The following is a 17047-nucleotide window of genomic DNA, read 5'->3' as shown; positions in this document are numbered from 1 at the left end:
CTGACCCAGGGATTGAACCTGCATTTCATGTCTCCTGCATTGGCAGACAGGTTCTTTACCACTAGTGCCACCTGGGAGTGTGTTAGATTTGTTTTACCATCTGTTGTTGTTCACTCTCTCAGTCATGTCCGACTCTGTGATCCCATGGATTACAGCACACTATGCTCCCCTGTCCTTCACCGTCTCCTGGAGCTTGCCTAAACTTGTGTCCATTGAGTCAGTGATGCCATCCAACCTGCCTTCTCATCCTCTATCATCCCCTTCTCCTCCTGCCCTTAATCTTTCCCAGCTCAGGGTCTTTTCCAATGAGTCGGCTCTTCATATCAGGTGGCCAAAGTATTGGAGCTTCAGCATCAGTCCTTACAGTAAATATTCAGGGTTGATTTCTTTAAGGATTGACTGGTTTGATCTCCTTGCTGTCCAAGGGACTCTTTAAGAGTCTGTTCCAGCACCACAGTTTGAAAGCATCAGTTCAATTTTTACCATCTAGATGGCATGAAAACATTTATATTTACATTGTTGTGTGTGTGTGTGTGAATCATCCAGTGAAGTTCATGGGGTTTACTCTGTCCAGGTGCTGTGCTCTGCAAGGAGCAGATATAGCAGTCAGAACAGATTTAACATCAGCCCCTGGCAAGGTCACTGTCCTTTGGGCCGCAGAGCAGTAAATACTTGTTAGATGGATGAAGTGTGCGTGTGGTCAGGGAGTAGGGAAAGGAAGACTAAAATACGAACTAGCTGAGGCTTTTCAGGACTCTCAAAACCGCAGTCCCAGCTAACATTTTCTGGGCAGTTATACTCTGGGGAGTCCTGCAAATTAGAAGGGGTGACAGGGAAACTCAAGGGACCAATGGCCTGTTTTTATTAAAGGAAAGAAAAGTAGATTCAGGCCAGCTCTAAACTGATGTCTCATGACAATCCCAGGCAAATTCTAGAATTAAAAATCATTTTTCAGTGGATAGAGAAGAAAGCCGTGGACAGTGGGAGACACTGCAGGTATACAGGTTCAACGTCTCATTGTGCATTTTGATGAGTTTTGTAGACAAGTGGTCAGGATACAATCTCGTTATTTTTCCTGACTCCACCAAGGGTTTAACACCATCTCTGAGAATCACCGTGTGTCTCAGATGGCAAAGCATCGCTCCTGTGATAGAGTGTGGGTCACAACTGGCGACTGCACTGCGTTTGTTTGCACATTACCGATTTCATGGGTCGATGTCAATTTCAAGAACACAGAGGGGAGGGCAGTTAGTCCTGGAAGGGAAAGGGACATCATAGGGACAGCCTGGCTTGGAGGGTGGACAGAGTTGCACACTTTTGCAGAGTCGGCTCATTGTTGAGGATAAGCTGGGACAGGCTTGAAGCAGTAGGTATATTTTCGAGAAGGCCTAATGTTTTGTTTTGTTTGGGTTGGGTTTTTTTAATTGCTTATGGTCTCAGAGGGTGCTGCCTGCTTGATGGGTCTGATTAGGAATCTTCTTGTGTGTTAGTGTAATTGGGGACCAGAGTGAGGGAGGGGACCGTCCCACTCTGCATAGGTTGGGTTGCATCCAGAATTTGAGGGAGTACCTATTCAGTGGGGGAGTGGTGGAGATGACTGGTGGGAGGAAGTGCCTTTCGGGTGAGATCTTGGGGTGAGTGTGGGGTAGGAGCGAGAACCCAGGGGATGCTGGCTCAGATGGAGACGTCCCCCCACCCCCCATCCAGGAGGTGGCAGAGTAGTTAGGCTTATAATCCCAGATGAATCAGAGGTGAAACCCAGGGCATCCAGTGGAAATGGCCAGTGAGCAGGTGGAGATCTGTTGGTAGAACCTGCATGAAGGAGACGTGGAGTGGGGAGCATTCTCCCTTGGGTTTCTCCTAAATCGGAGGCCAGACATGGAATTGGTGTTCTTTCCATTACTGTTGGGTTTAGGACTTGATCCTTGACTTCACTTATTCTTTCATTCATTCCTTCCTTCCATTTATTTTTAAATCAATTCAATTTTGTTTTTATTTTTATATTTATCTAACCTTTTGTTTTGAAACTTTCAAACCTATTTGACAGCAAAAAGTTCAGACCATTGAAAGGCTTGTATGCTCTTCACCTGGACTTGCCAACTGTTGGCGGTTGGCCACGTTTGCTCTCTTTGTGTATTGATCTTCCTTCCCTTCTCATCTCTCTGTCTGTCTGTCTGTCTCTGGGACCTCTTTGAAGGTAACATCATGACAGTTTAATTGGCTTAACTGCTTCCTACCCTGAGCCCTCCTAAGGACATGGTGAAAGTGAAAGTGTTAGTGACTCAGCCGAGTGACCCCATGGACGGTAGCCCACAGGCTCCTCTGTCCATGGGATTCTCCAGGCAAGAATACTGGAGTGGGTAGCCATTCCCTTCTCCAGGAGATCTTCCTGACCCAGGGATCAAACCTGTGTCTCCTGCATTACAGGCAGATTGGCAGGTTCTTTACCGTCTGAGTCATCAGAAAGGCAGCACTGATGCAGTATTACCTAAATGCACTTTCTAATCAGATTTCTTTGAGGGTCTCCAGAAGCATCCTTAAAACTTGAAGTTTTAAAATTTTTCAATTTTTTTTACTTATCCAGAACCCAATCATGAATTAACCTGGGAGGAGACTTTTCACATTCTTAATCCTTATCTGGAATACCTTATCTGGAATATCTGATTCTTCAGGACTAGAAATGGGCCTGGAAATCTGGATTTTCCCAACTTTTTAGTGTGAAAAAATTCAGACCTTCAAGATAGTTAATAAGAAAAGTTTGTTTAGGTTCACTAGTTGTTTTGATGGCTTTGCATTTTCTATAGGTCACTCTAGATACATACACACCATTTTTGCCTTTGAACTGTTTAATTAAATCATGATACGTTATTCCTGAATTTTTCAGCACGTTTCCTCTAAAAACAAGGATATGTGCCTACGTAATCACAATATAATTATCACACTCAGAAAGTTTAACACTACTTACAGCACTGTTAACTGATTTAAGTCTATATTCAAACCTTCCTAGTTTATTGCAATAGTATCCTTCAAACAGCCCACTCCACCTTTGAATTGTTGATGTCTTTTTTATTTAAAAGATTTAAAAGATTAAGATAGATTTTATTCCACAAAGTCTCATGGGTAAACTACATGCCTTTCCCCTAAAATATGTTGCTTTTTGTGATATTCTGTAGCACTTAGGAGGTGGATAAGGTGAAAAATCACAGTAAAGAGAAGCTGATTTCTTCCTTCACAACAGATGGGTAATTTAAATGTGGAGTCATGAGCAGTTTGGGGAAAACACGTAGATAAAAACACAAGTACACTAGTTTTTGAAAGAAGAGGTCAGTCTTGGCAGGGCTGTTGGGTGGTAGAGGAATTAGATTTAATCCATCCCATCAAATTTAAGGGAAAAACAACTAGCTTGGAAACTTTCTGTGACTCATTGGAGCTAATGAAAATATTCCTTAAAATGATCAAAGTGCTCTTGCTTTACCTCTGTGAAGTCTGTGGCTAGCAGACATTTAATTGACATTCCCGGACTTTGATTTCTGGACTGTCCTTCTCACGGGCACGGACTTTGAGCCGGTAACGTGGCTTCTGTGAATGTTTGTGTTACACACACAGTGCTTGTGTAAAAGTGCTGAAATCAGTCACATTTCAGAACGTAAGGCATGGAAACCCTGTCAAGGTTTAAGTAACATTTTCCAATTTCGTAATATATTTAAAATACATAGAAAATTAATTCATTAACTTTATTAATGTATTAACGAGTTAAGACATCAGAATGGGAAACTTTTACCCATTAAAAGATGCTTTAAGATAAGGAATAGGTCAATCACAGCCTGGGAGAAAATTTTGTAACACATGTTGTCTGTTAAAGGGCCATTATCCAGGCAATACAAAGATGTCCTACAGTTCAACTTAGGAAAACATTTTAAAAAATAGGCAAATGTTCAGAAGATTTGAGTAGACAGTTCACAGAAAAGAAATAAATAGCTAGTGAGCACAGGAGAAAAGTGCTGGAACATTGGCCCTCGGGGGAATGCAAATTAAACCAACAGATACCACTGCATACTCATCAGAGTGGCTAAAATTAAAAAGACTGACCACAGCAAATGTTGACAACATCTTAGAACAAAAGAACTGTTACACATTTTTCGTGTGTATATAACATGGTGGAACCACTGGAGTAAAAGATCTGGCAGTTTCTTGCCGTAGTGAGTGTGCCTGAGCCCTGTGACCCAGCAATTCCACTCCTAGGTATTTATTTCCCAGGAGAAGCGCAAGCTTTTATTTCTAATATGGAGGCAACGTTCTTGCACAAGAATATTCCCAGCAGCTCTATTTGTAACACTCAAGGCCTGCCAACAGTTCAGACTTCTACCAGTAGGAGAATACTCTGGTATACTCAGGTGAATTTGTCCAGCGGAATACTTCCCAGCAACAGGGAGCCATGCAGTACCCCTGCCTATAACAGACGTGGCCCCTCAGAATGTAAAGCTCAGGGAGACAGGCCTCACAGCAGCAAGCATATACCAGGTACACCATTTTTAATGACATTTCAAGAACAGGCAACACTAACCTCCAGTGGAAAAAAAAAAGCGAAACGATGGGGCTGTCCCTGGGCTTGGGGTTGCTGTGGAATTTGGCTGGTAAGGGTGTCCGTGTTCTGTGTCTTGATAAGAGATTTGGGTTACATGGTGTATATTTTTGTGAAAACTCAGGGAGTGTACGCTTTAAATTAGGGCATTTCATTTTATGTAAATTGTATGTGAAATGATAAATATTGGACTGTGGTTTATGATGTAGAAGCTGAAATACTTGGGGCAGTGTGCTCGTGTCTACAGGTTTAATTTGAAATGTGTTAGACGTGTAAAATGGATTCATGAATGAATATTGAGGAATGAATAGACATAACGTAAGCAAGATAATAAAATGTTAATCATCGCAACTGAGTGATATGCATATGAATATTCTACGTAAAATTCTTTCAGCTTTGTTGTGTGTTGGGAAATTTTTGTAATAAAATACTTTTCAAATATTCATGTATTGTTTGTTCGAATCCTATGAAATAGCCATTTTTGTGGGCCCCAAATAGTCAAATCCTGGCAGCTTTTTGTGTGTTGGCCTAACATGCAGCCACGTTTATAGCTGCTCTCTTTAGTAGGCTTTGTCTGGCCGGGTGTTACCATGAAGCTTCATTTTCCTCCAGTCACTGTGGTTAGTTGGACTAATCTCTGGGTAGCAGAGGCTCTTGACCATCTCTGGGGTGGATTCCTTAGCACGCCAGTCACTCTGCGTTTCTGGAAGTCTGTCTGCTTTAAGTATGACCTCATTTTCAGTGCAGAATTTCTCCTCTCCTGTTGGCAGGAAGGCAGAAGGGCCTGCAGTGGGAGAAGTGATGTTTGCATTCTCTCCGTGTGGTCCGCTTTGGGGCAGTGTCCTTCTTGTCTCTTCCAGGCTCTAGTTTGTTGGGAGTGCTGGGGATGGGAGACGGAGAGAGGGGAAGAGAGGGAAAGCCATCTTCTATCGTCTCATTGGTCCCTGTCAGTCTCTTGCTGTTTGATAAGACCAACTGTCCATGGTTGACAATAGGTGAAGGTGAAAGTGGCTCAGTCCTGTTTTGACTCGTTGAGACCCCATGGACTATACGGTGACAGGCAGCCAAACACTTCCCCTGTGAGTTCTTTGGAAGGTCTGGTGGGACCTTCCAGCCCTCTGGGACATCCACTCCTGGCAGAGCCCCCTACCCTCTCTTGCTCCTTCGAATCCCTTGCTTGGCAGTCAGCCTTTTTGAGTGAGATGCTGGCATGATGGTATATACCCTGGTTCTCTCTTCCTGCCCTCCTCAGGCGAAGGAAGCTAGGACACCTTGCAGGAAGCGGAAGGAGGCGGGGGTGGTGTGTGGGGTAGGGGAGTGCACACTGCTGGGTAATTGCTGCCTTTTCTCTGTAGCTGCCCTTCCTGCTTTTCTGTGTTTCTGCTCAGGTTGGCTGAGGGTGGGCCAGTCCCCAGGACTGCTGTTACTTCAGACCAGCTGGCCACTAGAAGGCCAGCCTAGGAGGTCCCCACAGCCACTCTCAGGCTTGATAGTTTGTGGGAATAACTCAGAACTGGGTAACTTTCCTCTTTTGTGCTCTGTTCACCATTGCAATTGAATTGCAGTGGAAGGCTGCAGATTAGAACTAGCCAAAGGACGAGACTCAAGGCAAAGTGGGAAGGTTCTGAACACAAAGCTCCCATTTTCCTCAAGGACGTCAGTTTCCAGTATATGTAGAGTATTGCCAATGAGAGGAGCTCATCCGAGCCTTTGGTACCCAGAGTTTTTACTGGGCGTTCATCACTTACTGGGCTTCCCTGGTACTCAGGGGTAAAGAATCCGCCTGCCAACATAGGAGACGTGGGTTCGATCCCTGGGTCAGCAAGATCCCCTGGAGAAGGAAATGGCAACCCATTCCAGTATTCTTGCCTGGAAGATCCCATGGACGGAAGAGCCTGGCAGGCTACAGTTTATAGGATTGCAAAAGTGTTGGACATGGCTGCCCTTAACTGATATATATAGTCATACAGTCTGCAAATCACACTGTTAGACTGTCCACTGGCCAGAGCACCCAAGGAAACCAATCAGTCCTATTGGGTAGGACATGTCAGGGACCTCCAAATAGACAAGGGCAAAAGCCAGACCTCTGTTTGGGTAAAGTTAACTCTTTACTATGCAATTTACAATTACAGGCATTCTTGCTTTAGTTTATTATGTTTTATCAGCTTCATTATTATTAACTTATTTAGTAAAAGGTTGAAGCTTGTCCCCAGAATATATTGTGATACATAATTGCATCAACTGCTTTTTTTCTTGTAATTTTTAAAATGCATATGTTTTGTAATTTATCACGTGAGTTTTCTATATGTGAAGGTGTTAGTCGCTCAGTCATGTCCAGCTCTTTGCAACCTCATGGACTGTAGCCTGCCAGGCTCCTCTGTCCGTGGAATTCTCCAAGTAAGAATACTGGAGTGGGTCACCATTCCCTCCTCCAGGGGATCTTCCTGACCCAGGTGATCGAACCCAGATCTCCTGTATCACGGGCAGATTCTTGACCTTCTCAGCTACCAGGGAAGCCTGAGCTTTCCTTATAGTTTTTGCTAATGATTTTCTTTACTTCCTTCTTGCATCTCTTGGGCACTTTATTGTAAATGCTGAATTCTTTCACCCTAGAAAGTGTGGGCTCTTGGGAAGGATGGCTGCAGATCTTTTGCTGTCTAAATGGATTAAGGTCAAAAAGTCCTCAGGGACACAGCTGTAAATCGGTGGTGGTCACGCATGATGGCTTTGTGACCTAGTCTCATTGCCTCGGATTTAGAGCTACATAAGTAAGTAGGGTTATGCTTTTCTGTCGTTTTTAGTTTTGAAAAACAACAACAACAACAACAACTTTTTTTTGTTATTTTTTTGAAACAACTTCCATCATCTCAGAGTTTCTGAATGGACACCACCACTTTTTTAAAAGTACCTTTTACCACTCTAGATTCAGCAGGAGACCGAATTTCAGTACCATACTAATAGCTGTTACCTACACAAGATAAATGATTGACAAGCTGGGGGTGTTTTTTGTTTCTAAGTCTTCTCTCTTTATTAAATTCTCTGTAGAAAGAACTAATGACACTTTAGGAACTTGCTCATTAGGCCTGGCATGAGCATTTGGGGCTTAGCTCCCATTTGTGTTGTATTTTTAGCTTCTTACTAGTGGAGTTCTGGTCTACCACAGAGTCATTAGGTGGGGTTGATGGGCCTGTGCTCTGATACAGTTGTTCTCTCTGCAGTGAATCAGCAGTAATCCAGACAGAAGTATACGTTGGGGCAGTGGTTCCCAACTTGGGGTTCCAAAGATTAATAAAGTTTCCAAAAATTGTTTGGGAGCTGATTTAGATAGTTATTGCTAATTGTTTCTCTTTTCCTCATTTATCCTGATGCAAATGGAAACGGCTTTCTTCATTTTGTTTTACTGAACTCTAAAACCCATGGCAGCCCCTTGTCACTCCTCCAGTCTTTCATGCCTTTTCCCAGGGTCAGTGGGGAAAGGTGTCGGGGGTGCCTTAGGTGTTAGGTGCTTCGGGCGTCTGGCCAGTGGGCTGACGAATGGACTACACAGGTCCTTCATGCTCAGGTCTTCTTGTGCTCAAGCTGGGTGTCACGAAGCCAGGATTGATCAGTGAGGACTTTGTCTGACATAGAGCAATGAGCTCTTGGTCCTAGACGATTTGGGGTTCCTCACCATTGTTTGGGAACTACTGGACTTTTCCCCTGATTTCTCTCTTTCTTAATAATTTATAGATCTTTTCCACTTATGAATGAATTTTAGGATCATTAAATTCCTGGAGATGAGGAAGCTTGAAGTGACCTGACATTTATCGGAATATTTATTGGGTCCCTTTGCTCCCTTATTTCTGAAGTGTTAGCAGGAAGAAGTTTGATTACTCTGTAACAGCAAGGATTCGAGAAAGAATTTACCTACTTATTTAACAAATAGGTGCAAGGCAGATGTACATTAATGAACAAGACAGATTCAGTCCCTTGTTCCAGACCCGAGCACTAGGGATGCAGTGATTCTCTTTTTCTGTGGTCCCTGGACCACCATCAGATCACCTTGTTATCAATACAAATGCATAATCTTGGGCTCCACTCCAGACCTACAGAACTGAAACTGTGAGGTGGGCCCAGCAATCTGTGTTGATGGGTCCTCCAGGTGACTCTGGTTTGAGCAGCACCACTGTAAGTGATAGCTGATTGGGTAAGCCATCAGGAGGATGGCTTGGAGGAAGTCATCACTCTTGCCCTGTGAGAATCCTGATGGGTTTTCACCTGGTCAGTTTTAGAAGAGGAAGAGCACTGGATTCCATGGACATAGGTCTTCGCTCTTGTGGTCTCCAGTGATGTCAGGCTGACAGTAAAAATCTCAGAGCACACTATAGAAGTTTAATCTTTGCTTGAACCTAGGAGTTTGCTATTAGTTCCAGCAGCTGTTACAAGGAATAGTTAATATTACTTCATTTCTCTTTGCTAGGGTCATAAAGATATGATTTGCTATATGCAGATTTTATTGATTTAAAAGATTTTATAAACTTGAATTATTATTGTAAGAGGTCAAACCAGTCATCCTAAAGAAAACCAACTCCAAATATTCACTGGAAGAACTGATGCCAAAGCTCCAATACTTTGGCCACCTGATGCAAAGAGCCGACTCATTGGAAAAGACCCTGATGCTGGGAAAGATTGAAGACAAAAGGAGAAGGGCAGTAGAGGATGAAATGGTTAGATAGTACCATTGACTCAACGGACATGAATTTGAGCGTACTCTAGGAGATAGTGAAGGACAGAGGAGCCTGGTGTGCTACAGTCTATGGGTTTGCAGAGTTGGACACAACTTAGCAATCAAGCAACAATTATAAGAGATAGTTACTTGGAATTCAGGTTTTCTTTTTCCTTAAGCAATGTTATTTTAGAGAGATTTCATCCTAATGGCCCTATCTAGAGTAACAGGTCTGCCATTATTGTGAAACTGAGGAGGTAAGATATTTTACTGCAATACCTGTAAAATTGTTGGAAGAAACAAGGAGAAGGTTAACTCTAGGGTGTGTAAATATATGTGATAAAGATTTGTGGAGAAGAATTATTTGGAGCTGTATGGAAGGATCCTCGGGGTGAGGTGTACCCATACTCAGTAGCTGTGATTCTTGTCTCGGTTTGACGTTTGGCCCCACACCTGGAATTAGGGCCTTGCCCAGGCCCATAAAGGGAGAGAGGAAGCCCTCGTGGCCTCTGCAGGCTTGTTGGCAGGCCAGGGCCATGAAAAGAGCTGTAAATTGGGGCTGAGCAGACCTGTGCATGAGTCCAGATGGCTCCAATCACAATGTGCCGTATGCATGACTTCAGCAAATATTTGCAGGCCTCCTTCGTGCCAAGACACTTTTCTTCCCCCTAAACTTTAAACTTTTTATTCTGTATTGGGGGATCACCAATTAACAATGTTGTGGTAGTTTCAGGTGAACAACTCAGGGACTCAGCCATGCATATGCATGTATCCATTCTCCCCCAAACCCTGCTCCCATCCAGGCTGCCACATGACATTAAGCAGAGTTCCCTGTGCTATACAGTAGGTCCTTGTTGGTTATCCATTTTAAATACAGCAGTGTGTACATGTCCATTCCGAAGTCTATAACTATCCCTTCTCCCGGCCTCATTAAGTTCATTTATTTGCATCTTCATAGATGGACCTAGAGAGTGTCATACTGAGTGAAGTAAATCAGACTGAGGAGGAGAAATATCATATGACATCTGTTATATGTGGAATCTAGAAAAAGATGATACTAGTGAACTTACAAAACAGAAATTCTCCAAGACACTTTTTATGGGCAAGGAAACGGAGGCCCAGATGTTTGATGACTACCCTCAAATCAAAGGTTTTGAAACTTGAATTGAGGTCTCTTGAGTCTGAAATGGGCTACGCACTTGTAAGTATGATGGCTTGGTTTCCAGTGTTCCCAAGAAGGGCCTCCAGTCACTCTCACTTCCTCTCTGAAAACAACAAAAGAAGCTTCTGAAATATTTGTCTAGGAAATCTGTATGATGGTTGGTGATCTATCTTAAACCCCTATCAACAGATGATTCTTTATCATTCAACATTTTAGTCAGTACTGACTTCAGCAGGACAGATCCTTGAAGGGAGGAATGACTCTTGGTCAGGGCACCTAAGACCCTGGTCAGTTTTGCTTAGGTGTCCCTGCTGCTCTGTTCACTCTGTCCAGGCTCTGGGCCATTGAATATTGGCATCATAGGTGCTGACTCCTTTTCAGGACATTTATCTGTTTCATTTGTGTGTGAAGTATTCAGTTTGACTGAAAAAATTCAAGACTCATAAACAACTTTTAAAGGTTGCTGCCTCGCTCTAGATACAGTGTGTGCTAAATTAATTTAGTGTATTGATCAGAGCTCTGATGAAGTCTGTGAGCTGCTAAACTGGGAAAGATTGAAAGCAGTATGACAAGGGGGTGGCAGAGGATGAGGTGGTTAGATAGCATCACAGACTCAGTGGACATGTGCGTGCTAAGTTGCTTCAGTCGTGTCCAACTCTGAGACCCTGTGGACCATAGTCCGCCTGGCTCCTCTGTCCATGGGGTTCTCCAGGCAAGAATACTGGAGTGGATTGCCATGCCCTTCTCCTGGGGATCTTCCTGACCCAGGAATCGAACCTGCGTCTCTTACATCTCCTGCACTGGCAGATGGGTTCTTTACCACTAGCGCATGGATTTGAGCAAACTCCAGGAGACAGTGGAGAACAGAGAAGGCTGGTGTGCTGCAGTCCATGGGGTCACAGAGTCAGACATGACTTAGCAACTGAAAAACAACAACAAATCTTAAATCAGTGAATAAACTGGGCTGGTTTTATTTCCCAGAAGAGAATATTTGGAGAGGGGGGTAGGGAGAAGATGAAAAAAAATCAGAATACAGTTATGCAATCTCTTTCCAGTTTCCTGAGATGATTTATCTAGTGTTTCCTAGATGATTTTCTTACTGGTGAAGAGTTCCTTCTTTCCCTGTCTACTCCCCTGCCCACCATGTCTTCCTCCCCAGCTCTCTCTCCCTCCTTCTCTAGGAAACAATTTTTTATTGTCACTTTACTTTTGCTGTTGAGGGAATTAGTCTTGGGAAGGTATTGTCTGTGATTCAGAATTCTAGAGCATTGATTCATTTCTTACTTTTTAGGGCTCTGTTTCATTAGGACAAACTAAATAAATAATGGACTTTTCACATAGGCATTGGATTAGATTCCCAAGGGTCAATTCAAGCTGTTGCTGGGCATGGGGCTACATTTTATAGCAAGACTTATTTCAGTTTTGAATGATTTGGTATTTGGCTAAAAGCACTGAAGACTGATTTCAGAAAACCCAAACTGGCAGCACGTTTTTTCCTCTTTTTTATTTTTTAAGCATGCTTGATTTTTTTTTTTTTTTTTTTTTTAGATTTTGGAGTTGGGGAATAGGATCAACTCAGAAAGGGATCCCAGAAGTGGGAGAAAGGCTGTCATACTCTTAGCAGAGCATTTCAGCCCAAGTGATTAGCAGTATTTGGCCCTGAGGAAGAGGCCTCTAAAAATAACTGGTGAGCAGAGTTTGCAATCAGGTCCAATTTCAGCTCTAGAGGCCTTGCCCAAGGAACTGCTGGCCTGTCCACAGCGCCAGTAGGTAGCAAAGGGCCTGTGTCGTGGCTGATACCTGCTCACAGGGCTTTGGGTTTTTCTTCCTTCCATATATATTATTCATGGATTGAAGAAATCAAAATGGCAGAAGGTAAAGTTATATTTTTGTTCTTTGGGTGAAAAGTGGTTTGGAAACAAGACGGCAGTTTTTAGCTTGATTTTCAGTTGTGCGCTGTTCAGATATTTTTGGCTAAGTGCTTTGACTGCATCTTCTATGTTTTCCATTTCAAACTCCTGGAGATCTCAGTGTTTCAAGTAGTTTAATTTTTCATGGACCAATCTGTCTTTAATATTAATGTTAAGTTTTAGAGTCTTAACCTAGAATATCTTTTATTGTATTGTAATATCAGGGACAACATTTTACAAACTTCAGATAAATGAACAAGTGGTTTGTCTTGGTCTTAGAATTTAATTACAGTGATTTTAAAGAATTGTGTGCATTTAGATTTCATATAAAATTTTAGGAAATTTAAGGGCTTTATGATTCCTGTCTTGTATTAATGAACATACTTAGTTGGCTGAAGCAGAGCCTTATATGTGGAAATGGACCTAATTTTTGTGAAGCAGACGACAAATGCAAAGAAAGGACTTAGGGATTTTATTTTGTTTTTTCAAATTGAATCATTAACCTTCAACTGTTCTTTAATGGTGTGTTGATTTACATTTTTGTATGTGTTTGTTTTTGCTTTTCTTTGTGAATTAAGATAGTCTTTTTAATGGAAGGCAAGTTGTATTGGCTCATTATGTCAAAAATGTGTTTAAGAAACATAAAATAGACATGTTGAAACTGCTTCCAGTTCTCAGCTACCTAGGCAGTCACTGGAAGGATTCTATTATTAGTGTGGAGAATATGAGTCTCTCTGCTTTGAACACTGTTTTAAATAAATGGTGAAAATGGATCACTTTACCATCCTGATAAAGAAGAATATGAGATCTGTTTCTGATTTTTAGTTCTTTTTTAAGGCACTTCTCCCCTTCTCCATGGATTGCTTAATCTACAGAGTGAAGCAAAGTCAGCTGTTACTTCTGACCCACTTTTATAACAGTTCTTGGCTCCAAGGGTGTGATATTCTGTAATGCAAAAAAGTAATCAGTTTGATGAATTGCTTTTATGGTTTTTTAAAACTTTAAATGTATATACAGTCTTGGAGTATAAATATGACATCCCTAAAATAATGCTTACCAAAGCTCATTAAATGGTTGATTTGTAATTCACTTATAGTTCGAGTTATGTAATTGACCAGATGCTGGGGTACATCTTCTATTTTGCCTTTCCTTCATCACATAAAATTCTGCTTGTCCCTAGCCCCATCTTCATCTTATCTTAGAAAAGAAGGACAAACTACTAGATGTTTTTCCAGAATATGTTTGGAGCAGAGTACTAGTTTCACATACGCTTGGGGAGTTTTAAACTCTCTAGAAGGGTTTATCTTACTATGGTCTATTTAGTTTGGTTGGACAGAAACCGATCTGCCCTTTGGGACTAAGCACACCATATTTACAAAGTGACGTATGAAGAATGTGTTATTTGGTGTCGGTTTAAAAGTTCCACTAAAAAGATGGTTCAGAAAAGACACCTTTCTGTAATTTATTGTTTTGTTCCTTCATGAATTAGTAAATAATAACAGTAAAAAGATTGATGCTACTGGAGTAATACCTAATTTATTTGACATTATGAAGGGATGGATAAAATAATGCTAATCATTTCATGTTCTAGCTAAGTAACATTTACCCTTTCTTTGACATTTACCTTTTAAGCAATAAATCCATTTAATAAAAAAAAATTTGAATAAAAATCTTTCCAAAATTTTTTATACATTTTTTGCACTGTTAAACAGTTTGAAACAATGGTTTAATGGCAGAATTAACTTGAATGTCATTATTACTTTGTACTAAAAGATTATTTTAATAGTTAAGGACTATAAGTTTTATAGTTAAGGTCTGGTCACCAATAAGCATCAATCATAAATGGCTTCCTGCCATTCTTTTCAAGTTCTTATGTCTACTTTTGCTAGATTCAGATATTTTCTAGGCACTTTCTTCCATCAGCACGTTACTGCTTTAACTCTTTTGGGTTAGGCTGTCTTTAATGTCTATTTAATTTTGTTCAATGAGTTAGGAAACTTTTTTTTTTTTTAATTTTATTGGAGTCTAGTTGATTTGCAGTGTTGTGTTGGTTTCAGGTATACAGCAGAGTGCAATTATGCATATACATATATTCATTCTTTTTTGGTTCTTTTCTCGTACAGTTTATCACAGAATATTGAGTAGAGTCCCCTGTGCTATACAGTAGGTCCTTATTGGTTGTCTATCTTATATATAGTAGTATGTGTGTGTTCATCTCAAGCTCCTGTTTTATCCCCCGCCCTCCAACCCTGTAAGTTAGGAAACTTGATTGAAGTTGTTAGAATCCTCTAAAATGAATATTGGCGAAGGAAATGGCAACCAACTCCAGTATTCTTGCCAGGGAAGTGCCATGGACAGAGGGGCCTGGTGGGCTAGAGTTCATGGGGTTGCAAAGAGTTGGACGGAACTTAGGGACTGAACAACAACATAAAATATATTAAATGTATCAAATGTGATACATGACAGTTCTGGTGAGCAGGACCTTACAAAGGTGTTTCTGCATCGAGACCGATTTGAAAACCTTCCCCTGTGTCTGTGGGTCCCAGTGGATCCTCTGTAGAAGGAGCACTGAACTGCACTGCTTGGCTTCTCTTCTTCCCTGACCTCTATTTCCTATAAATAGTTTCCTTCCTTCTGTGCTCTCTGCCTAAGAATATGGAGCATTTTGAGGAAAGCTTTTTTCTATGGCAGTTAGAGTATTCCAGATTCTACAGAAACTAAATGGAGCAGGAAAAAAGGGTTTGGCTACCTCTGTGGTCTTATTAAGCTGTTGATAGACTCTGAACTTTGAAGGAGGTTCTATTTAGGTTGTTTGGATACAGAACTTGGAACACACATAACAATTTTTATTTTAAAAATAGTCATTAGTAGTTTATTTCTTTCATTACTTCAACATTAGGGTCTTAGGTATGTGGTTTTGTGTCGAACCGTAAGTCTTTTTCATTTTCAGAATCTTTGTGTACCATGATTTAAGAATTTAAACGACAACTAACTTCGAAGTGATTTAGCATTGTAAGCACTATCAAATTCCTGGAGAAATATTTCAGTGAAAAGAGGTTCAATAAAACTTTTTCTTCTTATATAATGACATTTTCCCTCTTTTATTTTTTAACAGAGACGAAACAGGGAGGACTCAAGAATGGGAGGAAAGGAGGACTTTCTGGAAGTTCATTTTTCACATGGTTTATGGTCATTGCACTGCTTGGAGTCTGGACATCAGTAGCTGTGGTCTGGTTTGATCTTGTTGATTATGAAGAAGTGTTAGGTAAGGGTCTTCATGTTGTTTCTTTTTAGTACTGTTAATTTCTGTAGCCTTCCAGTGGTTCTCAGAAGGGAAGGAAGAAAAGGGGACGTTAGCAGGGTTAGCTTGGAGTGATGGCTTCAACTTCTTTCAACTTCTTTGAACATGATCTGTTGAAGTAAAAATAGACTTACATTGTTTGCACAGAAAAATTGTATCAAACAGTACACACTCCCATGACATGGAATAGTCTATCATTTCTATTCCATTTTGTTATATTATGAATTTTTAAAATAGGTCATAAGCCACTGAATTTATTCAAGGACCTGTGAATGGATCATAAACACAACTGGCAAGACCCTGACTTAAAGAAAGCATTTCAAAGCATACCTTCTGTGTCCTCATTGAAATTGTGGGAGGACACGTCTGTGTGTGAGTTCATGTGTAGGTGTGCCCTGTACACTGTTTGGAGGAGGTTGTCGTGTGACTTCTGAGAGTTGTCTTCCTTCCTTCTCTTTTCCCCTTTCTCTCCCCATAATCACTGCAGTTTTTCATGATTTTTTTTTTACTTTGATGATTCTTTGGTTTCACTTGATCAAGTCTTTTTTTTTTTGTAATTGAGGTAAAATTCACCTGACATAAAATTCAACATTGTAAATATGTAAAAACATAGAGGTCACTGTTTTTTAACTTTTTGTGCTGTCATCATTATTAATTTCAGAATATTTAAACGCAAGTAACAATTTTGTGTTTTTACATGCATGCAGCCAAAGCAAAGGACTTCCGTTATAACTTGTCAGAGGTACTTCAAGGTAGGCTCTTGGAGTTGAATTTTAAGTCTACTTGTGTTAGTCTCTAAAACTGCACCCTTAGGCTACTATTTTAGTTATCACTTGCATTAAAGAATGTAAGTGATAGGACCAATTTTCCTTTTTAAATTTCTCAGAAAGTATAGTTTCTGGGTTCTTTTTAATGTTATTTGAACTGTACTATATGTAGCCTAAACTGCAGACCAGTGCTTTTCATTTATATTTTCTTAGATATAGAAATGATAACTTCCTTCTCTCTCTCACTATTATCATTTTCAATATATGTATGCTTTGTAAACCAGACTTCTACATAGCAAGTTAAATATTTTCCTAAGTAGGACATAGCAAGTTAAATGTTTTCTTAAGGGCTCTGGGAGGGTCCAGGTTGGTCATACCTATTCTACTCCCAAAGTTCTTCATGCTGTTATGCAATGTGTTAATTTACTTTTTAATAAGAAATGGCAGCAGTGTTGCCAACTAGTGTTTTAGTACTGATACTGTATTTGTGAATGTGGTTTAAAATATTGTTTAAAAATGTGAAATTAATAAACCTCTTCACATCCATTGTCCAGTGATGAATTATAAATCATGTCGATTTTTGGATGTTTTTAGGAAATTGAATGTATTTGACTCACATT

General features: G+C 40.7%; 1 protein-coding gene across 15 annotated transcripts in view; it reads left to right on the top strand.

Moving 5' to 3' along the window:
• ASPH (aspartate beta-hydroxylase) overlaps positions 1 to 17047 on the top strand; it is a 189825-nt gene that overhangs the window by 16672 nt on the left and 156106 nt on the right. For 2 of the 15 annotated variants that reach the window (XR_009740822.1, XM_061438818.1), the window contains exons 1-3: positions 4177 to 4521; positions 15475 to 15624; positions 16368 to 16412. Coding sequence is in view for 14 of the 15 variants with exons in the window: in XM_061438818.1 (XP_061294802.1) it covers positions 4284 to 4521; positions 15475 to 15624; positions 16368 to 16412 (433 nt within the window). In the remaining variant the exon portion in view is untranslated. Of the gene's footprint in view, positions 1 to 4162; positions 4522 to 12174; positions 12325 to 15474; positions 15625 to 16367; positions 16413 to 17047 lie in introns of those variants that run through there. The other 13 variants (XM_061438822.1, XM_061438821.1, XM_061438827.1 and 10 more) reach the window with 10 other exon arrangements.

Source organism: Bos javanicus, chromosome 14 (genome assembly GCF_032452875.1).
Source record: "Bos javanicus breed banteng chromosome 14, ARS-OSU_banteng_1.0, whole genome shotgun sequence".
Classification (NCBI taxonomy): domain Eukaryota; kingdom Metazoa; phylum Chordata; class Mammalia; order Artiodactyla; family Bovidae; genus Bos; species Bos javanicus.
The sequence above is the reverse complement of the archived record's forward strand: the minus strand, read 5'-3'. Positions and strand labels throughout refer to the sequence as shown.